At 36.6% G+C, this 26,150-nt stretch overlaps 3 protein-coding genes across 3 annotated transcripts in view; 2 read left to right on the top strand and 1 right to left on the bottom strand.

The window, feature by feature from the left end:
- The first annotated feature begins 3,357 nt into the window (after nucleotides 1–3,357).
- Nucleotides 3,358–11,339, top strand: sec22ba (SEC22 homolog B, vesicle trafficking protein a). Its single transcript, XM_030160882.1, has 5 exons — nucleotides 3,358–3,588; nucleotides 7,081–7,190; nucleotides 7,286–7,446; nucleotides 7,534–7,680; nucleotides 10,859–11,339. The coding sequence occupies exons 1-5, from the start codon at nucleotides 3,514–3,516 to the stop codon at nucleotides 10,912–10,914; spliced, it is 549 nt and encodes a 182-aa protein (XP_030016742.1). The 5' UTR covers nucleotides 3,358–3,513; the 3' UTR covers nucleotides 10,915–11,339.
- Nucleotides 10,629–18,708, bottom strand: imp3 (IMP U3 small nucleolar ribonucleoprotein 3). Its single transcript, XM_030160881.1, has 7 exons — nucleotides 18,475–18,708; nucleotides 15,743–15,850; nucleotides 14,465–14,539; nucleotides 14,304–14,383; nucleotides 13,382–13,433; nucleotides 13,198–13,270; nucleotides 10,629–12,235 (listed from the first exon to the last, which is right to left on the bottom strand). The coding sequence occupies exons 1-7, from the start codon at nucleotides 18,609–18,611 to the stop codon at nucleotides 12,209–12,211; spliced, it is 552 nt and encodes a 183-aa protein (XP_030016741.1). The 5' UTR covers nucleotides 18,612–18,708; the 3' UTR covers nucleotides 10,629–12,208.
- Nucleotides 18,709–19,734: 1,026 nt separating this feature from the next.
- The window catches only part of LOC115438027 (UDP-N-acetylglucosamine transporter-like), a 40,666-nt gene continuing 34,250 nt past the window's right edge, over nucleotides 19,735–26,150 (top strand). The window contains exon 1 of the mRNA XM_030161470.1: nucleotides 19,735–19,920. The gene's annotated coding sequence lies outside the window, so the exon portion shown is untranslated. The remainder of the gene's footprint in view (nucleotides 19,921–26,150) is intronic.

Below are 26,150 nucleotides of genomic sequence, written 5' to 3'. Positions count from 1 at the left end.
GGTCTACAGGGTCTGTAAAGTCCATTGTGGTCTACAGGGTCTGTCAGGCCCAATGTGGTCTACAGGGTCTGAAAGGTCCATTGTGGTCTACAGGGTCTGTCAGGTCCAATGTGGCCTACAGGGTCTGTAAGGTCCAATGTGGTCTACAGAGTCTGTAAGGTCCAATGTGGTCTACAGGGTCTGTAAGATCCAATGTGGTCTACAGAGTCTGAAAGGTCCAATGTGGTCTACAGGGTCTGTCAGGTCCAATGTGGTCTACAGGGTCTGTAAGATCCAATGTGGTCTACAGAGTCTGAAAGGTCCAATGTGGTCTACAGGGTCTGTCAGATCCAATGTAGTCTACAGGGTCTGAAAGGTCCAATGTGGTCTACACGGTCTGTAAAGTCCATTGTGGTCTACATGGTCTGTCAGGTCCAATGTGGTCTACAGGGTCTGAAAGGTCCAATGTGGTCTACAGGGTCTGTCAGGTCCAATGTGGTCTACAGGGTCTGTCAGGTCCAATGTGGTCTACAGGGTCTGTCAGGTCCAATGTGGTCTACAGGGTCTGTCAGGTCCAGTGTGGTCTACAGGGTCTGTCAGGTCCACCTCTGCATGAACAGTGAGTGGACCTGCTTGACTAACTGTCATAAACCTAATAAATAGTCCAAATAAAATGGTTTATAGCATAACGATGATTTTGTAGATATTCCATTCTACTATGAGTGTCAACTTAAAAAAAAAAAACCCACAACAAAACAAAGTAAAACAGATGAAAGCTCTCAAATATGTTAAATGTTCTGATACTTTTAGCCACTGCTGTATGGCAGTGGTTGTAGATGCTTGTTTTTACATTCAGTTAATGAGACATTTCTGTTTTCTCTCTTTTGATATAAAAACCTTTGACCTTTCATGAATGTCACTATGATAAATATAAGAAAACACCTGGTTTTCACTGAAAAAATGAAAAATGCAGAGGATAATATTGGAATAAATGGAGGTTAATCACTCAAGAAATGTTACATATAGAGAAAAAAATCGCACAGAAACACTTCTAGATCTTTAAGGGTTACAGTACAGGACACAATCTAATGAACCACAACTACCAGAAGGTATAAACCTAATAAATAGTCCTAATGAAATGGTTTATAGCATATTAATGATTTTGTAGATATTCCATTCTACTATGGGTACCAACTAAAAAAAAACGCAACAAAACAAAGTAAAACAGATGAAAGCTCTCAAATATGTCATGTGTTTTAATACTTTTAGCCACTACTGTATGACAGTGGTTGTAGATGCTTGTTTTTACATTCAGTTAAGGACACATTTTGCTGAAAAGGTCATTTTTGGACCTGTTTTCTTTGACCTTTGACCTTTTATGAACGTCAATATGATAAATATAAGAAAACACCTGGTTTTCACTGAAAAAAAAAGAAAAATGCAGAGGATAATATTAGAATAAATGGTGGTTAATCACTCAAAATTGCACAAAAATACTTCTAGATCCAAAACCGGCCCCTAGGATGAACTTGTGAAATGCAAAAATTACACTCAAGATATAAACAGTCAATCCTTTTACTTTAGGGTCCATATAAAGCCCTACTTTAGTCTCACGTGGATCAGATCAGTAAAATACGATCATAAAAACCTGCAAATAATGACAATTCCAAATGTTTCCTTTTTGTTTTAGTGTAAAAAAGGAAAATTCCATGAAAATGTTTAAATTTACAAACTAGCCTTTCACAAAAAAATATGAAAAACTAGAAATGTCTTAAGAGAAGTAAGTGCAATTTTACTAATATTCTGACATTTACTAAAATATTTTGTGTAGTTTGCAGATCCATTGTGCTCTGTAAGTTGTAATGCACGTTTACAAATGATAAGCAGAGGCAGAATAGAGTTAAAACTGCACTTATTTTTCTCAATAAATGTCAGTTTTTTTCATGGTTGTTCATGTTATTCATATTTTGAAAAGGGCAGTTTATAGATGTAAACATTTCCATAATGTAATTTGACTTTTTCACTATAAAACAGATTGAAATGTTTGGAGTTGGCATTATTTATATATTATTATGTTTTTAATTCACTTCAGATCATATAGGGGGGATATGGCCCCTGAACTAAAATGAGTTGGACAGCCCTGTTGTGGCTCTTTAAGGGTAACAGTAGAGTACATGATCTAATGAACCCCAACTAGCAGAAGGTCATAAACCTAAGAAGAAAACCAGAGAAATCCCAACAGACTCCACCTTGAGAACTAATAATTATTCACAATCAATTAGTCATGAAGCGCCCCACCCTAGGATAAAACTAAAAAGGCATCGACATGGCACTTTATGAGATAAAAGCCCGTTAAATAGACGGCCGGTGTGGGGGGGACACCAGTGAGGACGTGCGCACCCACCGCGGTGCCAGCTGCACCGCAACAATAAGGCCTTTCAAAGTGTGGGGATGCCACGGTGCCAAGCTTTTATTACCGAATGAGGGCTTCTGTGGAGGATTAAACTGAGCCTGAGCACAAGTACTCCGTATCTCCGATCTATCCTGAACGCAGCGGTAGAAAATCCAATGTGGAAGGTAAAAAAAAAAAAAATGACTGGAGGAGAAATGTGTTTTGGAGGAGGAGGCTGATCGATCCGCACATGATTTGATGGCTGATCCTCAGAGCGCACAGCTGAGTCCGCCTGCAGAGTCAGCTGCTCCTGACACATCCTCCACCTTACTATAGGTTTAATGCATAATAGATCAAACATGCGGCTGCAGACCGTACACTATTTCAGCGCAAATGAGATGAAAATAAATACATACATGAGGGGGAAGCGCATTTTGGAAATGTGCATCACGCATATCACAGCATGTTAAACTGGGCTGCTTCAATAAAATGAAAATTAAATAAAAGCTTAAACGTAGCCATTCCGCCGCCAGCAAAAAAAAAAAAAATACCCAGCCGTTATGACACAGATGGAACCAAACTAACAAAGAAATGCAACAAATGCGCCAAACGCACACCTGTACCTGTGTGTTGGTTTCTCCATGGTGCAGGGCTCCTCGTCCTGGCCTTAGTTGAGGGCTGCTTCTCGCAGACAGACCGCAGACACCAGCTCCATCCCAGGCATCAGCAGTGTGGATGCGCTCAGTGCGTCTGCCAGCTGTCTGCCCATGGCCCGGCTGCGGACAAACCCTGCAAATCCGGTTTCAGAGCCCGGTTAGGAAAAAAATACCAGCAACTCCTATGAGCATGAGGGGGAAGGACAGAAACGGCTCCTTTCATCAGCTCTGACTGCAAAGACTGGATTTTTCATGGGATTTCCAGACGCATCCTACCCCTACAGTATAATACAACGGGGAGGAAAGAACGAGCATTGCGTCAGTTTCCAGTCGGCAGCAATTAACGGACGGACCATGTACTTCCGGCCAGCTCATTCCTTCTGCATCATCAAAGTTGACAACAGAGGCGGTTAAAGTTTTTCTAAGTTGCTTATTTTGGACTAAACTGACAGATAAAAACGCCGATTAGTGCTAAGAAGTGTTAGGATGATTTTAATGACTATAATCGCTCGTGTGGCGGACGGACTGCCGCTGGCCGCGTCCATTCAGGAAGATGAACAGGTATGAATGAAAACAACACAACTACAAACCAGACTCCTTTAAAAAAAACACATTTAGTCATAGTTAGCTTCTCCATAAAGTAGTTCATCCAACAGAACAATAATATAGACATGTTCATCTTTATTTTATGTTGATAATTCGGGTTATATGCAATAGAGCTGTACGGTTTGAGCGCCTGTTTATAAAAAAAAAAAAAAAAAAAAAGTGGAAAAATAATAGAACTTTTTTTTGGGGGGGTTGTTTCCTATTTTTATTGACGTGTATACAAGAGAATTAAAGGTACATACCAATACCACGGCACACTGATGTCTACATTAACCAGGTTTGTAAACACCATTACGTTTAGATTTGCATTTTTTTTTTTTTATTTTTTTTTAGGAACAAATAACAATGAAACCAGACAAACAATACAATGAAAAGAATTTTAAGACATAGTCTGAATAAAATAATTAAACTGGTAAACATAAAAAAAAAAAAAAAAAAAAAAAAAAAAAAAACTTAAATCAATCAATCAATCAATCAATCAATGGGGGGGGGGGGGATTACATTGTCTCAAAAAAAAATCCCCAAACGATTTCCATTTCTTGTAGAATTTGTTCAGTTTCCCTGTTCTGAATATTTAATTTTCTCTACTTTTAAAAAGAACATGACCTCATTAGTCTATTGTTTGTTAGAAGGGGCTGTTGGAGATTTCCAGTTAAGAAGGAGGTGGTGTTTAGCAATCAGGGAGGTAAAAGTTAGTACTTCCAATTCTTTAGCAGAGTATTAGGTATACTGTTCCAGGAGACCAACAATAAAAATAATAGAACTTTATCAAAACTTTGGGTAATACACAAACCTGGACTAAGATAAGGGGGAAATTAAATAATAATATTAATAACCTCGTAGAAAAGGCATAGATGTTTCCATTTTGTATGTTTTACACAATGTAAACATCCCTAAAGTATTGTTGGTTTACAATTTCTTTTTTTAATTAAATTTAAATTTTTATGTCAAATCTGCTAAATCTTTCAGCTTTTCATAAAATGAATTGGAAAACGAATGTGAAAAGTACTGGTTGACTAATGTTTGCAAGAGATATGATATTTTATTACATACAGAGGTTTATGTACATTTGTAGACAGTTGTATGCAACCCTTGTGAATAGTAGGATATAATTAATATTAATGTGATAGATAGATAGATAGATAGATAGATAGATAGATAGATAGATAGATAGATAGATAGATAGATAGATAGATAGATAGATAAAATTAGCAGAAAAAAATGTGTTTATTTTCATATTTCATTTTCCCTAAGGAATATTTATCTGTTTTACATTTAAACCCATTTATTTATTATTTCTTAATTTTCACATTTATTAGTTGTATTTGTTTTTTCAGCTTTTTTTCTGCATTTCATTGCCTGTATGTCTGCAAACACACATTTATACCATGTGCAAAAGTTTGGGCACCCTAAGTGTTCTCAGGTCTCACATTCAACAGTGCAGACACAGTAGAAAGCCCCCTGTTAAATCCCAACATTAAAAGGAAATGTATTCTAATGTGCAGAGCAGACAGTGTTTTACAGTGTTAGAGTGTTTACATTCCTTTGGAGTAAAACTCATTCTCTCATTAATTAATAGAATTTCACATTTTGATACAACACTGTATCTGAAAACTGAAGCTGAGGAGCGCTTGTGACTTAATATTTCTTCATTTACTTTAAACATCTGCAGTAAAATGATTCAAAAACATCATATATAACAGTAAAACACTGTCAGAGACCCTTTTAATCCACAGTGACTCTGTTTACTTATCAAAAATGACATGCATATTCATAATACTTTAACTTTTTTATTCAAGTAAGGTTCTGAATGTGGTACTTTTACTTGTAGGAGTATTTTCTGCTGTGTGGTATCAGTACTTTTGAAATAAAGTAGACATTTAACAACTGTTAGTGTTGGCAGATGTATATTTGTGTTATTGTTCGTTTAGATTGATGTTAAATTCTAATTACCTTGAGTTTGTGCTTATTGATCCAGATTGATTTATTTGTGTATTGCTGGATGAGGGTTGGATTAATCCGATTGATCATATGTCATCTTTCCTCCCACTCCAGATTGTTTTATCTGCCTTTAAAAATTGATCATTTGGTTCAGGCATGTCCAAAGTCCGGCCCGGGGGCCAATCACGGCCCGCGGTCAGATTTTATACGGCCCACAGCTTGGGTTTTATATTATATTATTTATGGCCCGCTTGGACTGTTGAACCGAGTACATGAATCATAAAAGGTTCAAAATGCAGTTTCTCCTTTCACCTCATGGTGGCAGCAGCACTAACTCTATCTGGCTCTGTGACTTTGCCGTGAACCTTTTTCGCTAATTTCTAACCATGGCGCCTGTAAATAAAAAAACGAAAGTTGACAGTGAGGGCCGCCGCTTCCAGGAGAGATGGGAATTACAATTTTTTTTCACTGAAAATCGAGGTGATTGTGTTTGCCTAATTTGTCAAGAGACTGTTGTCTTGTTTAAGGAATTCAATGTAAAGAGACACTAGCAGACAGAACATGCTAACGCATATGACAAGCTAGCAGGGAATGAGCGTTCCGAAAAAGTGAAGCAAATTCAAGCTGCTTTAAACTCACAACAGTGACTCTTCATGTGAACCTGGGAGTTCAATGAATTCGCCACCAGGGCAGGATACCAAGTTGCCAGGTTAGTTGCCTCTAACTGCTGGTGTTATGTACTTGTAGATGTGACACAGAATATTACTTTCTGAATGATTTTGTGAAAGACAAGAGTAAGAGTCATATGTTTCATCTTAAACGTTAACAGACTTTGTATTACTGAGTAATATATGAGTAATGATTACTCATATAAGTCATGTTTAAAATGAATGTGGGGTTAAGATTTTTATCAACTTGGAAGTTTAAGATACTCTATACAGTTTGCTCTATGTTATCTGACTCCAGATGTGAAAGGAAGGCAGAACTGTTTTGTTTTGTTTTTTTAATTTGTTCACACCTGAGTGGCTTAGATTTGGTTACATTGCCATTTTTAAAAAATGATATTGTGACAATGAAAATAAAATTGTTGTAGAACAGTGGTTTTACATGTAATTTTTACTGTTTAAAAAATGTCTGAAGGGACCACTGGCCCCTGGCAATGTCCACATTATCAGATCTGGCCCTCTTGAAAAAAAGTTTGGACACCCCTGATTTGGTTGAATCTACAGCAGTACTTAAAGACTTAAATACTCTATTAAAGTAGATTAATTTAACCCGAACCCTTCAGATTTGTTAAGTGCAGTTCTTGAATAAAAGTACATTCCACTACTGAACAAAATGTATGTATAATTACTTATAATATAAACATGTTAAGATATAATGATTTATAAGCTGAAGATGATCAGTTATTTGTAGAAGGATTCAGGCTTTGTATAGAGTAACCTTTCTACGATATGATCCTAAATGAAAAGTCTCTTTACAACTCTTCTCTTGACTTTTTTCCAGTCTGGCAGAGACCTCCAGCAGTACCAGAGCCAAGCCAAGCAGTTGTGTCGCAGACTGAACGCTCAGAGTCCAGACCGCTGTACGCTGGAGACCGGAGAACTCAACTTCCAGTGAGTGTATCAACACAAACGGGTCAAAAAACATGGAAACTCCAGGAAGAAAGTGAGATTAACATTGACTGAGGGCATGTGTTTGTCGTTTGCAGCTACTTAATCGCACAGGGTGTTTGCTATTTGTCCCTGTGCGAGGCTTCATTTCCCAAAAAGATGGTTTTTGCGTATCTCGAAGACCTGCACAATGAGTTTTATGACCAGTATGGACGGAGAGTTCCCAGTGTCACCAGGCCTTATTCTTTCATTGAGTTTGGTAAAGTGGATGGCTGAGTTTTTGTAGAAGCAGAATCTGTTTTTTTGTCTTCTATTCTTTGGCTTGACCGTGTTAATGTGATCGTAGACACATACATCCAGAAAGCGAAGAAGACTTACATCGACAGCAGGGCCAGGAGGAACTTAGGGAGCATCAACTCTGAGCTTCACGACGTCCAGAGAATTATGGTCGCCAATATTGAGGAAGTTCTGCAACGAGGAGAAGCTCTTTCTGGTACGTTTAAAAAAAAAAAAAACAAAAAAAAAAACAACAACCTCACATTGTATAGCTATAAAGTGACTGTATATCACAATAACAGTAAACCCTAAATAAGAATCCACCATATTTTTTTTTTTATATTTATTTTACCTTTTTATTTTACAAGGAGCTCCTGGTGGAATAAAATCTTTTTTTTGGCCATGAGACCACATCAGTTCATAGAAAACTCATAAAATCAAGTGTAACAGAGATGTACAGAGTATAACAAGACAAAAAACGTTAAGGATGACACAGGGATAGCAGTTAGAATTACACTCTTCATTTATACAACTTTTGAACAGAGTTTTTAGGAGCAACTAATAACCACTACTTGAAACGATATGCATTTTCAGTAAAAACTCAAATTTTGGGGGTCAAATTTTAGAATAACTCACAATAAATAACAAGTAGTACTGTCCACTACTGTCCAATATTTCAACAGTTCTTATTGACAGTATGGGGTGGGCCTGGACATCTTAAAATTAGTATTATATTTTTTAATGAATTCTTCTTATGAGATTAAAGGGAAAAAAAAAGCAATAATCACAAAAATGCAAATATTGGCTCTAGTAATTGGTTTCAGATTTTCTTATGTTATATAACACATTTATCAAGAAGCCAAATGGGAGTTAAATAGGCCAAAAATACATAAATATAATGTACCTCCAAATGAGATTAAAAAAAAAAATTATCTTAGGTCCAGAATGTATCAGTCAAATTAATATATTGCGTAATGCCAATAAAAAATTATTTCTACAGTAACACAGTATGATTTAATTCACAAACGGGGACTTTAGGGACTGTACTAGAGGACAGCTGACTTTAGACCCACTGTTATTAATTATCAGGTTTCTGAGCACAAAACAGAAGCAACAATATGTAAAATAATTGTATAAAACTGAATCCATTGTTACCCCTTTAACCTTTTCATGCACAGTGGTCACTCCAGTGGACAGTTCTTCTCCAGCTGTTCTCTTATATATTCATGAATTTTGTTGTTTTAGTTTCATATCAGCCAACACAGTGGACACTTATGCATCATCTCATACACTGTGATTCATACAGTTACTATAACTTTGCTGTTCTCGATAAACCTGGTCTACACTAACATGTTTTAGTGTAAATCAATTGTTAATTGTTAGATGGTAGTTAATTTTTCTTTTTTTTTTTTTAAACAGAAAGGTTTTTTTTTGCATATTATCTCCATGAAGTGAGTAATAACTGGCATTAGAATATGTTAAAATGTGAGAAAACATCACATTAGCAGCAGTTAACAATGTTTTCAAAAGAACAAACAATGAACATGAGATCATCATGGGTGTTACAATTAAACTTAACCCTTTCATGCACTGTCCACTCCAGTGGACAGTTCTCCAGCTGTTCTCTTGTATATTAATGGGTTTTGTTGTTTTAGTTCCATATCAGCCAACACAGTGGACACTTATGCACCATCCCATACACTGTAATTCAGATCATTATTGTAACTTTACTGTTCTTGATAAACCTGATCTGCACTAACATGTCTGAGTGTAAATCAATTATTTGTTAGACAAGAAGGTTTTTTTTTTTTTTTGCATATTATCTCCATGAAGTGAGTAATTACTAGCATTAGAATATGTTAGAATGTGAGAAGACAGATTAGCAGCATTAAAAATGTTTTTATTTTATTGTTTTCATATCACTTTCTGATATTGGGTTTTAAACACGTTTCTTTACGTAAAAAATTAAACGCATGGATATTTTTGTAACTCCATAGGAAAAAAAAAACTCGATCGCATTGTTTTTTTCATGGCTAAACACTGAAGAAAAAAAACTCGACTAAGGTTCTCATAATTCGTGCATGAAAGGGTTAAAATATTCTTTTACATCATGCACACATACATCATTGTACAGTTATGATTGTATTAATCAAGGTGCGTACACAATCCATTTTTCCCAGCGTTCAATACATTTCTCCAACTCAAGTCTTGAAGCAAAAGTAAGTCTCTCCATACAGTAAATTTCTTTAATAATACCACGCCAGAGGTCCAAAGTTGGAGGGTCGGGTTGCAACCATTTTCAGGTTATAGCTTTCCTACTACTTGCCAAAAGTATCTTCAATAAGTATTTATCCTTCTGAAGGACTGTTTCCGGTATTTTACCAAGATATAAAGTAACAAAAGAATAATCTAAATCCATCCCTATTATTTTATTTATCTCGGTTGCCACCTCCCTCTAATATGACTGGATTTTCAGACAGGCCCAAAAAACATGGAAGTGATTGGCCATAGTGTTTCCACATGTTCGAAAACAAAAGCCTCGGCTCTGTGTGCCTGTTTGGAGTGCTGTTATTTTAGGAGTTACAAAAAATCTCACTACATTCTTCCAGCCAAACTCTCTTAAGGATCTAGAGTTTGCGGTGGTCGCTTGTGTCTCACATATTTCCATCCAGGTCTCGTCTGATATTTGTGTTTCTGACTCCCCAGTTAATATTTTAATTTCATTCTTTTCATATTACTTTCTGCTATTGGGTCAAAACACGGTGTTCAAAATCTCTCTGATGTGACATTTTAGAGACAATTTGACAGATTAGTGTTGCTAAATGACCCACATTTTTACTTTTAAATTAATTTTTGCTTTAGTTGGACCTTAAGGAATTATCCAAAACAAGTAGCTGCTTTATATCGAAATAAATATTGGAATGGAAATCAATTAAAGTTTGCTCTCTGATGGGACATGACTGTGTTTGGACCCTATTGGGTTTTAAATACGTGCGTCTTTACTGCAAAAATTAAATGCATGGTGTATTTGAGTGGACACTTCTGTAACGACATGAAAAAAAAAAAAACTCCATCACATTGTTTTTTTTCATGCCTAAGGAGGAATAAAAACACTCTAGACAAAAAAATCTTGAAGGTTCTCATAATTCATGCATGAAAGGATTAAAAAAATCTATTTAATATGGCTTTAAAGAGGTTGATTTTTGCCATGCGTTAAATTTTGTGGGCAGTATTTGGGGGTTTTGGATTATTTTAATTTACCGGTTATATTTGACATGTCCTACCAAATGCACAGAATCACAATAAGCCCTTCTTATCTCCTCAGAGCTGTTTTTTTTCCCTCTTTTCCTAAAACTGCAGAGTAATTTTCTGTTTGTCTCTTGGATTTGTCTCAGCTCTGGACACAAAAGCCAGCAATCTGTCCTCCCTTTCGAAGGAGTACCGGCAGTGACGGCCAAGTACCTCAACACCCCGCTCGACGTACGCCAAAGTGGCAGCTGTGGCGGTGTTCTTCATCACACTCATCATCTACGTTCGCTTCTGGTGGCTCTGATGGACTCTGAAACAAGGACTTTATGACAGGGTTTCTAAAAAATGAACACGTAAAACGCTCCTGTTATTGTTCTACTAGCAACGTTAAAGGTGAATGTGGCTTCATGTTATTCCATACGTCTGCTCCTTTTGTCTGTGATGGTTCTTCACGTGAAGTAAACGCTTCATAGTTCGTCATTCAGGCGGTGTTACACTGATATTTGGTGAGGGGGGGGCTTCGTTCTGTTCCAATATTAAGAAGCCTTGTTTTCATATGCAGAGGTTTTGTGGAAAGTCTTAAAACTGTGAGAAAAAAATTGTTTATTGAAAGGTTTACACAACTGTTAAAAAAAGTCTTATTGAAAAGATTAAATATTTATCAAATTACCAGTTTCTCACATCTGTCAGCTTCTTTAACATATCAGCACTTCGTCACAAATAACAGTTTCAGATCCAGAGCTAGTTTTAGGAAAAACTAACAAAACATTAGGACATATTAATACTCATACTTGAGTAATTCTATTTACTTTTTACTTGCAAAACTGAATAAAGGCATTTTAGGGCTAAAGTGTGTACGATTTATGTGGATTTAATGGCACAAAGTGAATATAATATTTTCTAATCATGCAGAATTAAAAAAAAAAAAAGAAAAAAATGTTCCCTTAGAATGAGCCATTTCTCAACAGAGGGGGTCTTAGTTTAGTTAATACATGAACTTACAATATTTTAGGCTTCAATTAGTCAGATTTTACTTTTGTGAAACTGATCAAAGAGCAAAAGCGAGACTGTACATGAGTCTAAAACAACTTCATGAAACCAACATTACGAAGTTTCACAATGAGGGACAGTTCTACCTTCATAACTCACTGAGCTGATCAGTAAAATTATACTGATGAAAAAGAAACGGCACAGAAAAAACCAAAAAAACCAAAACAGGAGGTGGTGCTGGAAACTGGTCTGCAGGATCTCCAGTATGGCATCACCTACTGCAGTTTTAATACACCTGATGACATGTCAACAGCATCAGTTCACTTTACATCGACTGACGGAGAGTCTGGATAAACTCTGTTCCTCTTTGCTCAGATGAAAATCGTCAAAGTTCGTCAGGTCGGATCAGAGTCTTCAGGAAAAACCTGACGACTCCTGGCAAAATTCACACCATGACTGACGCAGGAAAGCTTTGTATCCTATTCTGATCCAGATGTTGGGATGTTTTATGCAAACAGATCGAAGTCGTCCCTCTGAAAAACAAGCAGACATCGTTAACCAGTGTCAGCAGGACGTTTTCAGGTTATGATATACTGATTTTAAAGAGTATTATTGATATTATTACAGCTATGAGTTGCAGAATTACAGCTGTGCAAAGCATTATTCAGTATCATTTTACTATGTACATGAGTAATATGTACATTACAGGATGTACAATGACAAGTAAGACAAATGAATTCATGCTGCATCTATTCTTCTGATTGTTACAAAATAAAAAACCCACATTCCCATTTTTCAACTCATCTAAACTGGAGAAGCTACAGTGAGCCCCAATTCAAACACCAACCACAATGTGTAAATGAGCAAAAATGAGAAAAACGCATAAAGCTGAAAAATGTAAAGGATCTCTGTGGTGTTGAATTATTTAAGCAGAAAAGGCGATTGATTGATTTGTTTGTTTTTGATCCCACATAGCTCTGCATGAGGAGTGCAGAGCTGGAACTAAATTACATCTCAAGCAAAATACTATTCTACAGTCTCAGAAAAAAATATTAGACCATACAAAGTCATAAAAAACACTGGTTTTGCAATCAAGTCCTAACTGCTGTGTGTATCATGTGACTAAAACAGACAGAAAAGAAAACGATACCATAGCTATTAATGTAAGAACTGAAGTGATTTTGGTTTTTATCTAGAAAACATGGAAAATGGATAAATATCAGCTCTGAAATGAAACTACTATGAGCTAGTTTTGTTGTTATCATAATATTAGTCCAAACAAATGGACCTGTAGATGTACCAGGCATTAAAATGAACAAGAAAATGAAGAAAACAAGGGCTGGTCTAAGAATTTTTTCCGCAAATGTATGCATAACCCCCCCCCCCCCCCCCCCCCCCCCCCAAAACTAAAATATACAGAAACCTGTAATACTGGTCAACATTTTCAGCCTTGTGTGGGATAATATGTGGATAAAATACCCCTCAAAATCCTCACCTCATCGTTATAATTCATGACGTGCTGCTTGATCTTGGAGGAATCCACCCACGTAACAAAATCCTCCATGTTTCTGTCAGAGTGATAGAAATGGGTGTTAATATTTCATCCCTTTATTGATCACTGTTAGTTTTAAAGACCATGAAGTTTTAGTTGATTCTAATGAATTCAAAGAGACAGAAACCTTGTGATTAAAAACGCAGGGTCAGTGATGATCTCTGGGCCGACACGCACATCTGAAACTGAGTCAAGGACACTAGCACCGATTATCATAATAATAGATTCAATTTATCTAACACTTTTCTATTTAAATTACTCAAAGCGCTTCCATTAGATCCATTATTCATTCACTCTCACATTCACACACTGCTGGTGGTAACCAAGGTTCTAATAGTTTTGGATTTTTCATTCTAGTTTAGTTCCATTTAGTTTGGACTTTTTTTTTCTCTAATTCAGTTCATTTTAATTAGTTTTTAGAGAAGGTTTGATAGTTTTATTAGTTTCCATTTTCTTCTAAATGCTTAGTTGTAGTTTAGTTGTAGTTTAGTCGTCTCTTTTCTCTTCTTCTCTGTCGTCGTATTCAAATAAATCCCAGAGAGGACTCTGCTGCTTTCTCCCAACTTTAGTCTCCATGTTTCCAGGTAGAGTGGGGACCAGAAGACGACTGGAAACCACCAGTGAACACAAGTGACGGACCAAAAAGTGTCGGATGGTGCCACTAGCTAAAATTGCTGGAGCGAAATAAATCGCTTTCGCATTAATCTGACATTGACAAAGATGAAAACGAAGGGAATTTATCCATAATTTTTATCCGTTTTAGTTAGTTTTGTAAACACACAATACAGTTTCAGTTAGTTATCGTTTTTTTCTTTGATTATAGTTTTTATTTATTTTAGTTAGTGAAAATGTTTTTTCAATTCTGGTTTTCGTCATTTCGTTAACGATAATAACCTTGCCAAGGACACAACAACACATGAGTGGGAGAGAGCAGGATTCGAACCGCCAACCCTCTGGTCATTCTACCTCCTGAGCCACAGCCAATATATTAATAATCATCGATAAAAAACAACAGATTATATTAAAACAGCTGCATTGGTGAAGGATACGTCCTTGTTCGATGAATGTGATGGCGGTCCTCAGGTTCTGAGCCATACGCAGATTCAGCATGACGCTCGGCAGCCTCCTCCTGTGTAAACATGGATGATGATAAATTAATTCCTTCATTTAAGTTTCTGTTAAAATGTGAAATGCTTGTGGGAGGATCTACCTGCAGAATGAAGACGCCGTGACTTTCTCAGTGAGGGACAGATTCTGTTTGGTGGGGATTAAACCGATGCTGTATCTAAGATGAAGAAACACATTGATATTGGTTATTTCCAAAAGAGTCACAATGTACACACTGTAGAGCACAGGCGGCAAACATATGGCCCGAGGGCCAAAACCGGCCCACCAAAGGGTCCAACCCGGCCCGTGGGATGAATTTGTGAAATGCAAAAATTACACAAGAGATTTTGAAAATCAATTTAGTTCAGACCAATATGATCTAAAGTGGGTTGGACCAGTAAAATACTATCACAATAACCTATAAATAATGACAACTCCATATTTTTCTCTTTGTTTTAGTGTAAAATAGTAAAATTACATTAAAATGTTTACATTTACAAACTATACTTTCATAAAAAAAATGAGAATTACCTGAACAAATCTGACCAACCTGAATTTTTTTTAAGACAATTAAGTGCAGCTATAAAAATATTCTAGCCTGGCCAGCCATCTGTCTTTCTCAGTGAGAAATCTGTCTGGAATCGCGGGGCTTGAATCCAAATATGAAGGTGAGACTAACAGGCACAGAGTAAACCAATCACAGATGAAACGGACGTGACGCTTTTGTCAGAACTTAAGAACACAGGGTGTCATCTGTAATTCAATGCTTATTTCTGAATGAAGTAAACAACTGACAACAGTTGTAAAGAGATTTGGTGACTTGGAACTGACTTTGACTCCAGTCAAAAAAGAATTCGGTGTGTATGACACATTGCGAAACACCCACCCCCCCACACTTGTGACTGGTTCGGGATAGATGTTGCATATTTCACAGCGACTGGCCCAATTCCAGAGTGTTTTCTCAGTACTGAATACACTGAGAAAACCGGATGGCTGGCCAGGCTAACAACATTCTGCTTGTTAATAAATGTTTTGCGTATTTGTAGATCCACTGTGATCTGTAAGTTGTGATATACATCTGTCAATGAGAAGCCAAGGCAAAATATTACAAAAAATGGTAATTATTTATAATGAGACATTTCAGGTTGTTTATGTTATTCACATTTTTAAGGAAGTTCTGTAAAGGTAAACATTTTCACAATGTAATTTGACTTTTTTCATTGTAATTATTTTACCGTTCCAGCCCACTTCAGCTCATATCTGGCTGTATGTGGCCCTTGAACTAAAATGAGTTTGACACATCTGCTGTAAAGAAAACACTAGAAACATAAATGTGATGATTCTGTGATGTTTAACAGCCGTTTGACGCTCTAACACTCACAGTTTCTCCAGGAGTTGGTGTGTGCTCTGAGCTCTGAAGCCGTCTTTTTCATCCAGGTCTCTGATTTTCTTGGCCAGTTCCCTGATGTTACGGCTCAGCTTGTTATACCTGAAACAATGAAGAAAAATACTGAATTACAGAAGTACACTTCAATCTACAAAATATCAGTTTCCAACAGAACAAAGCGGTGTTTGTTTATGGCACCAACGACAACCGTTGCAACAAAGGCGCCAAAAAATGCAAATGCTTTTCCTGTTTTGTATTTTGTTTTCAATTTCAGACACTTTACAAAAATATGTTCAGTCAGATACTTCAGTTCAGGTCACAATGTAAAACATACCTGAACACACACATGAATAGCATCACACATGAAAACTTATTTATCTTTGGACGGTGAGTTTCAGTAATAAATTCTGTTGGTTACTGTTCTTGATATTTAATATTTATTTCATTGTCATAAAATAGTGACTGTATGAACTATATCAGTGTGTTAATGCTGCTGTGGTCCATGTGTTAGTCATTTAGTCATGAAATGGCATTTTCAAAGATTTTTAGGTTTTCGTTGCAGAATTTGACACAGAAGTGAGATGTTTATCACACTCAGGTGCTGTTTGGGTTCGACTCCATTTTGTGAACATTTTCTGCGTGTTTGTGGAAGACTTGAGTGCATGGTTGTTGAATCTGTAGGTCCTCCTACAAACATTTAACCTTTTTCAACAATAACATATAATTTAGCATCTCACTGAATGACTCCACCATTACACATATCTGTAAAAGAAATTTACATAAGAATAAAAAAACAAAAACAAAAGCCGTGGGAATGCACTGGAGACCTTTTGCAATGATTAGATCTGCAGATAAAAGTCATTTTAGTTAGTTTTGATGCTCTCCACATAAACTTTACATGGAATTATCTTAGATGGATTGGGGGTTTTGATAATGTAACCTGAATTTAAGGATAAAACTAGAAACTATTCTTCAGTGGAAACGTTTAAGCTCTACTGAGCCCTATTTTTTTTTTTTTTTAACAATACCTGCAAATGTTTTAACTAGCTTTTACCAATTCTGTGCGTCTACATGTATATATGTATGTGTGTGTGTGTGTGTGTGTGTGTTTTCTTCCCTGTTTGACTGAATCTATTTTCGGCAAAAATTTCCTTAGGGGGTCAAATGAGTGTCCATTTTTGTCAAACCCCCCCCCCAAAAAAAACCAAGTTGTCATAAAGTCATAGAAGTGTGTGTAAATAATGCTAATCCATTTGTGCACAGACTACTGATATTCTTTGACAGTGGAAGCTCTATTTTCATAAATATTGGATTTGGAATAGCATGTGTATGTGAAAACTTTTGCTGGTGGACGGACGTGACAGTGGACGGACGTGAAATTACCCATGATGCTCTGGTCAGTACCAGTACTTTATTAGGAATAAACTTATAGACTTACTATTGATAATTCTGCTCTTCTTCATAAATGTTAGTATTGTGGATCTAAAACAATACCAGCTGACACAAAAACACTAAATGTGTCAGTGGACGGATGTGACATGGTTGTTGTGGATCCCATCATACTGATGCTCTGCAGCCATGTCACCGTTTACACTAATGATCCCTGTGCAAAACCTAGGATCACGATTATTGATTGGACAGTTTATCATCAGACTAAAGAGGAAAGAACAATATAGAATTGTTCTTTCTGTATAAAAATGCTTCTTATTGTAAAACTGTTGATTTAAACAGTGCTGTGTGCCATTCTTCATGTATGTATTGGTGGAACATAAGCAGGATGGATCAGCACCATACTCCAGATTGAACCTGTACAAATAAAACATGTGATACGTAGGAGAGAATCTGGGAGGAAAAACTGGGGAATCTAAAAGAATAGAAGATTTGTTTTTCAGCTCAATTCACTTCAAATAAAACTTGTCCATTTGTGACATGAAAATATAGCATTAATTGTGCTGAAATTGTTCATTTTTGAGCTGAAAACATAGTTCATATGAGCATCAACATGTTGAACAGAAGTGAAATCCTGTCCATTTGAACAACTGTCATTTACCAACACAAAGTTCCTTTGGATTCACTGAGATTGATTTAATATGAACAAAGACACAAAGAAGACCTCTGAACACATTTGAGCTGTTTTAAGCTCTACTGAGCCCTATTTTTTTTTTAAATAAATTTTTAACAATACCCCAAAATATCTTAACCAGCTTTTACCAGTTCTGTGGGTCTATATGTATATGGGTCTATGTGTGTGTTCTTCCCTGTTTGACTGAATCTATTTTATTATGTGTCTGAAAATATGTATTTGTACTCAGGTCTCTCTTGCAATTGGTGACATCCTGACTAAATAAAGAAATGAAAAAGTTCATTTAAGATTAATTTACATATACAAACTGAGACCCAACCAGAGTAAAACACAGACCCTTCTAAGAAAAGGATCACATTTGAATGCACAGTTGAAGATTTTAAGAAACTCAAACACCTTCAGCTTCAGATAACTGACTGAAAAAACACCAGCACAGCAGTGAACAGTCCCAGCTGAATCCATTCGTGTATCACAGTCCTGGTGTGGATTTTATGGACCTGCGCAGTCCTTCAAGATGGCGCAGATGCATTTATGCGACAAATACAGAGTTTTGAAGAGGACAAACACTCGGTATTAGGGAACAGCTTGGCCTTATTGAAAGTGTACAGTTCACTGACTGTCATTTAAACACAGTGGAACTCACTTGGTGTAGTCTTCTCTCTTCTCTATGTGATATTTCCGCAGAACTTTAACTTCGTGCAGGTTGTTGTCCACCTCCCAGTTGATGAAGTCCACCTTCTTCAACAGCTTCTGCTCATGGTACTTCAATTTACGAACCATTTTAACGTTTTGATCTGTTTAATCTACGGTATTTACAAGGTCTGCTCTTTCACGTGCACACTGTGATCAAAGATACCGGAAGCACGTGGTTTTCTTCTTCTTTGGTTAAATTTAAAGTTAAAATGGGGTTTCTTCACCTACAGCGCCACCTATCGCACTGGGGGACTATTAACTGATCATGAAAGCATAAAATAACTATAATCACACAACGGAAATTATTTTTGTTCACATGTTTTCCGAAAATATTTTAAATAAAATCAGTCTGGGTGTTTATGTTATTACATATTTTATATAATGTTGGGTCATGTGCATTTTTAACTGACCCTGTTCTATTTATTTATTTATTTGAATTGTCTGGACATAAAAAAGCAAGGAAAACAAAGTCATTATTTAGAGAATAAATGAGATGGTCAATTGTAAAAATCTATTATTATTATTATTATTATTATTATTATTATTATTATTATTATTTATTTTTTTTTTTTATTACTATAGTATATTGCTGTTTTTGCAACTACTACTACTACTACTACTACTACTACTACTACTACTAATAATAATAATAATAATAATTATTATTATTATTATAAACTAAATCTATTCTGTAAACTGTATAGGTCCCACATTTCACTGGGCATGAAGAAAAGAAAACAGAGTGAATAACAAATAAAGATTTAATAATCATGTCTGAAGCTTGTTGGATTATTTTTCCTGTTTTTTGTTTGTTTGTTTTTTTTGCTGTATGCTAACTCCTTTTAACATGAGGACTAACAACAGTGATCTAGCATCAGATCTGCAAATAAACTCTGTTAAGCCATCACCTTCATTTTATTTTGATAATTTCCATTTTTATCCACTTTGTAGCTCTATATTTTATATATTCTTCAAGTCCTTTCCATATGCGAAGTTTTAAAATGTAGTTACAAGTAGAATGCTCCAAAGTTCTAACATCAGAATGACAAACCCTACCTTCTAGTTGTTTTCTGTTAGAGCTGTTGTTGGTATTTTGCGCATTTTACGCAAACCCGGATGTGGATGAGGAGTGAGATTCTTATCCGACAGGTGTCACTAAACATCTGAGTCTGTTTTCACACACTTCATTTATTCAGGTTGGAGACTCCGTTCCGACTGCAGACCCAGTGTAGGCAACAACTATGAGCAACTGGCATCCGTGACAGAGTTTTCCAAAAGTTGGACACTTTTACGCACCGTATAACTTCATCCAAAGCGTCAAACAGAGAGAGAGAGACACACAAAGGCCTGAGTCTGCAGTCTATGGTTGTCCGGATTCTGTCAGTAAGTCTTTCAGGTAAGTTTCTCATTGATGGGGATTTTTTACAGTTGAAGAGGGGAAGTGTTAATGTTTCCAAAGTTTGAAAAAAGACGCGCAAATCACATGAAACTTCCTGTGTGCAGAGTTTGTCTGTAGGTACAGTTGGACTTCATGTCTAATGTTTTGTTTGTTTACACGTTGCTTTCCTCTCAGACGGATCCGCATCCTGATAGTTAATGTGATGTCAAATATTTATTCTAGTCCACTCCCGTTAAAGCAAATGCACATTTCCGGGGAGTTTTATCACCGGCATCCATGTCAGGAGCAGGAGTGCGCTCTGATTTGAGCTTTACCTCCGCCAATGGTTTAGTCTGTCTGCAGGATTATGCAAAAACCACTGCACCGATTTTCATGAAACTTTGTGGGAGGTTAGGGCACGGACCGAGAATAAAACCCATGTTATTAGGAGGAGATCCACTGAAGGGGGCACAGGCTGTTCACTTTATGTTTGCATGTGTCCATGCACCTGGAAGGTTTGTCCATCTGTGGTCATTTTTTCCTTTTCATATTTTAAATTCATAGAGAGTTGAAGTCCAGCCCTATGAGGAAAGAATTTATTACAGTAAAGGGTGAGATACAAGTTTATCCAGTTTGAGTTAATGTGTCATTTACACATGATGTTTGCCAACAGTGGTGGATCCAGAAAAATGGGGGGGGGGGGGGGGGGGGGGGGGGGGGCGCGCTATCAATCAATCAATCAATCAATCTATCTATCTATCTATCTATCTATCTATCTATCTATCTATCTATCTATCTATCTATCTATCTATCTATCTGTCTGTCTGTCTGTCTGTCTGTCTGTCTGTCTGTCATTTAAATTAATAATACGTTTTTTAATTTTTTAATTTTATGTTCTTATTCTGGTTTTTATCCTGGATTGTTTTTATCTTTTCTGGTTTTTATTGTGTTTTATTGCATCTTGTTTTTATTTATTTGATCTTATTTATTTTATTCTTTTACTTATCCATGCTGCTATATTGATGAATGGTGGAACACTGAGCACTTTTTGTTCTGTCTGTAAGTGTGATTGAGTACCTATGTTGCATGTTTAATGTATGTGTTGTTGTAATGCCAAGGCAATCACCTAGACTGCAAAACAAAAATACCTACAGGTATAAATAAAGGAACCTTGACCTTGATATATATATATATATATATATATATATATATATATATATATATATATACATATATGTACAGGGTGGGGAAGTAAAATTTACAATGAACATTTAGTTGTTTTTTCTCAGCAGGCACTACGTCAATTGTTTTGAAACCAAACATATGTTGATGTCATAATCATACCTAACACTATTATCCATACCTTTTCACAAACTTTTGCCCATATGAGTAATCAGGAAAGCAAATGTCAAAGAGTGTGTGATTTGCTGAATGCACTCGTCACACCAAAGGAGATTTCAAAAATAGTTGGAGTGTCCATAAAGACTGTTTATAATGGAAAGAAGAGAATGACTATGAGCAAAACTATTACGAGAAAGTCTGGAAGATACTATTAAGGAAGAATGGGAGAAGTTGTCACCCGAATATTTGAGGAACACTTGCGCAAGTTTCAGGAAGCGTGTGAAGGCAGTTATTGAAAAAGAAGGAGGACACATAGAATAAAAACATTTTCTATTATGTCAATTTTCTTGTGGCAAATAAATTCTCATGACTTTCAATAAACTAATTGGTCATACACTGTCTTTCAATCCCTGCCTCAAAATATTGTAAATTTTGCTTCCCCACCCTGTATATATATATATATGGAGAGAGAGAGAGAGAGAGGGAATGCACACATGTCACTTCCCCCCAGGCCACGCCCCTCTCAGTCAGACTGAGTGGCAAAAACAAACCGGCTCAACATGGTGGAGTATAGCAGTAACTACAGCCAGACCGGGAAAAATGTGGAATATAAGATGAAATTAAAGACAATTGGACTGGGCATGGATCCATACAAGCTACCAAACAACAAGTGGTCTATGAACACTGATCTGTGACAGAAATCACCTACCCTGACATTTATATGAACCTGATTTCAACGCCAGGAAAATCCCCAATGCAAAGGCTGAAAGCATCCAAAAGGCAAAGAGTTGTTGACATCCTTGTCATCGTTAATTAGAGGATTCCAGCTGGTGAGTGCTTTAATTCAACATACTATTGTTTTGAAGGTTTTCTGTCAGTGCAGACGTATTTTCTTGGCGGTGATTTCCAAGGTAAAGGCCCAGCAGTAGTGCTCACAGTTCACTACTGATTTACTGGAGTTGAACCCTTAGTATTGACCCAAGTGAGTGGATGATCTACTGGTACTGTGGAGATTTAAGGAGAGTTCACATCAAATACTGGATCCAACACAGATACAACAGCTTTGTGCTAGAGTACCCCCTTATTTGGAAAACTAGGTTAGCCTCAGTTTAAGCTAGTTTACAAATTATGTAGAGCACAAGGTTCAGAATCACACAATTGAAGACAAAAACATTTCAGTTCTGAAATCTAGAACTAAATGACAGATGCTAACAGTAAGACCTTTACTAAGAAGGAACGTTAGCCAAAACCAGATGGAATTTAAGGGATGATTTTACACAAGAACACAGCATAAATTAACGTTAGCTGACACAAATCCAGGTTTGGTTGTCTGGATTCCAGTTCTTTCTCTGAATTGCAGCGATCCATCTGCTTCTTCTGTCTTTGGCTTTAGGTCGCCGCTAAAACGATAGCTCCCAGTGCTTTTGAAACCTATTTGTGCGATCTGTGACACAACAGCTCTGCCCCATTTTTTAGATTGTTCTAAAGTTTTCGCAGTATTCTAGCCAAAGCCACTACTCATCTCCCTCTTTCTGCCACTCAGTGGGCGGAACCACAGTGACTTCCGCTAGCGGTGACGTCACGTGCAGACCCTCTGTATATATGATTAGATGTTTGTGGTGAAACGCCAAGAGTAAAGGTTTTTATTGTGACTATAGTTTTCTACTGAACAGGAGATTTTATGTCTGGTTGTCGCTTGAGTCAGATAAAGAATGGGGAGTGAGAGAATTTTTATTGAACCCTCCAATCAAGTCTGGTTTGAAATAATGATGGGAGAATCTTCAATCAGATAAGGCCAAATGAGAAAAATGTAAGAGCCACAGATCCTCAGGCTGTTAGTAACACAAAAAAAGTGATGAGAGAGAAGCTAAGTCTTTGGGCAAATGAGGAAAGGAGGAAGAAAAGGAGTGGACCTCAGACAAACAGCCCAGATGAAGACATGGGATGACTATAGGGCTGTCAGACTCCGAGGAGAAAATACCAGGACATGGATTTACTGGGTTTGTCTGAGGAGTTCAGTCTGAATGTGAGGATATGAGCATCATTATTGACAAAAGTAGCACCAGTGGCCCTGTATCTCACCGGCATGTTCAATCAAGAATCAGTAACAAGTTGAATTTGTGAGGTTGTCAGGTTCTGTCTCTATGTCAGAGTCCTGTGGTCTGGATGCAGGAGATCAGTCTCCTAATAGAAGTGGGTGGTACTTTCACTAGAGGAGAACTCAACTAATTAAATGAAAGTGCATATATGACTTACTATTGGTGCTCAATAGTAATTATACTGATATCTACAACCATTGTATTGTATAACCATGGTATAAGCCATCAAAATATAACCCATTATGAGTTAAGGCAAATTTGTAATATTTAAAAAAATTCAGCAAAAATGCAAAAATCTAAATATCTCAAAACTGAGGAGGGATGTAATGATTACCAGTATAACAATAAACCACGGTAAAATTGCCAACGGTTCGTATTACCATTTAAATTCTAATTCTCATGATAACTGTGTTTGATTACCGCACTTTTAGGGGAAAAAGCCCTATGTAAAGATTGGCTTTTATGTCAAATATTTGAGTATAGTTTGAATTTATTACAATTTTAATTTGATATACCTAATATTTGGAACCAATATTCACTTTTCAAGACTTTGAAAAGGTTCATTAAACATCTGTGTGTTATTTATGCAATAAATTATATACATTTTTCAAGTCAGATTTTATATATTTTTATAGTAGGTTAAAGTAGAAAAATAATTGGCAGTTGATATAAATAAAGTTGTGCTGAAAAAACAGATCCCAAACGTGGGTATAGTAAACATTTGTTTATATAGTATATAAAGGCAAAATCAAAAGGACTGAAAAACAGACAAAATAAGTTCAGACCCCTAAGGGTTAATATTTGAATGTTTCTGCCAAGAGAAGGTACATTGTGCCTATTACTTAATTTGTTTTTTTGTTGTTTTTTTTTCAAAATACAACTTGGTTAAATTGTTTCAGTGTGTGTATATAAGTATATTTTTGAACATTTTGAGCACAATTTTAACAATACCGCGATAATAATGATAACCATGATAATCTTGGTCACAATAACCATGACATGAAATTTTCATGTCGTTACATCCCTAACTGTGAGGAAAGTTTGTCACCATTATCCTAAGGAAGCTACATATAACATTTGAAATAAATCTGACCAGTAGTTTTATCAGAGAAGCTGTTTGAAGAAATTGCTAACAGAGATGATGATGATGATGAAGACAACGCCGAACACAGCGCCTTCACAATAGCTCATAGCCTATTGGCTGGTGAGCTTAAACAAAGAGCCAATCAGTACATTGATGAGACTCCTCTGGATGGTGGCACTGCAGGTGAAACCCCTCAGAAGGCAACTCCCCTATGAAAGGTGGTGGTGGAGGTGATGACGCAAAATAATGAAGGTGCAGAGAAGAATCCTCCCTGGAAGACGTCTGGAAACCTGGAGACAAGAGCAGAAACCCTGCGTTCATCCAGTGGAGGAAACCTGCTGAGATCAGCCACCTTCTGGACGGTCTTCATGAAGAGACAGGGGTTTGAAATCTGAACCCAGACAGTAGAAGGAATGGTCAGAAATGTGGAGGTGGTGGAGGTGTAGAGCAGGCCACGGGTCTGTGAATGCAGCACAGTGATGGACCTATGAAGAGGTGGAGATCTGCCACTCAGGAGCCATTCTGTGGTCGGTGGGAGACCCAGGAGAGGTGACTGGGGGAATGTGACTCTGAACTGTAGTGTTGGACTGATCCACAGAGAGAGGGCGGGCACAGTCCTGTACAATAAACAAGGCAGGACAGTTTGACACTGTACCGACTGTGTTAAAGGCTCCAAACACAGTCATGTCCCATCAGAGAGTGAACTTTAATTGACTGCCATTCCAACATTTATTTCAATATAAAGTAGCTCTTTGTTTTGAATAATCCCTTATAGTTCAACTAAAGCAAAAATTAATTTAAAAGTAAAAATGTGGGTCATTTAGCAACACTAATCTGTCAAATTGTCTCTAAACTGTCCCGTCGGACAGATTTCGAATACCGTGTTTTGACCCTAATGGAACTGAAAAGTAACTTCAGGACAGTGTTATGGTCGTATACAGTGTTTTTGAACTTAAAGCTCTAGGTTTTGTTTCCGGTGTTAACCCATAAAAACCCAGTGTTACCTTTGTGTCAGTTCCCAAATTAATTTTTGCCTTTATGTAACCTTCCGTAAGTGATTTGTCACCTTTTATAGTAATATTATCTTCTGTATTTTGTGGTTTTTCAGTGAAAATCAGGCATTTTCCTATGTTTAATGCACTGATTATCTATGTTCATAAACGCTCAGAGTAAATTCAGAGGTTTTTATATCAGAAACAGACAAAACTGAAGAATAAGTGACTTTTTCAGTAAAATATATCGTTAATTGAACATAAAACAAGTGTGTCCATCCATTGTCATTGATCCAACTCAATGAGTTTTACTGGTGAATCATTGCTGTAGAAGATGACGCTGTTTCCATGGTAACTGTGGAGCCTCTGAACATCCAAACGGGTCATATCTGATGAGCATGAACAGACGACAGACTGCCTTAAACAGTTTCGATCAGTGGATGGTGTTGGTCATAGATGGATGTTTGGGTCTTTATGGGTTAATGATCAACAGCTTTTATGTCTGTTCACAGCTGCACAATTGAATGGTTCCATTGTTAAGTAAGTAAACATAGTAAAGGCTTTATTGGACAGTGCAGTGAGTAAAATCCATCTCATTTGAGTAACAAATTACACGCTAAAATTGCAATAAGGTAAAAAAAAATTCAGTTCTGAATTTGAAGGCTTTGAAAATCAATAATTAAACATTAACTTTAAGTAAATTAAACTAGTAAAATAACTAAGTTCAAAGAC

This window comes from Sphaeramia orbicularis, chromosome 17 (genome assembly GCF_902148855.1).
Source record: "Sphaeramia orbicularis chromosome 17, fSphaOr1.1, whole genome shotgun sequence".
NCBI classification, from domain to species: Eukaryota; Metazoa; Chordata; class Actinopteri; order Kurtiformes; family Apogonidae; genus Sphaeramia; species Sphaeramia orbicularis.
Note: the sequence above shows the minus strand (reverse complement) of the source record. Positions and strands in the feature narration are given on the sequence as shown.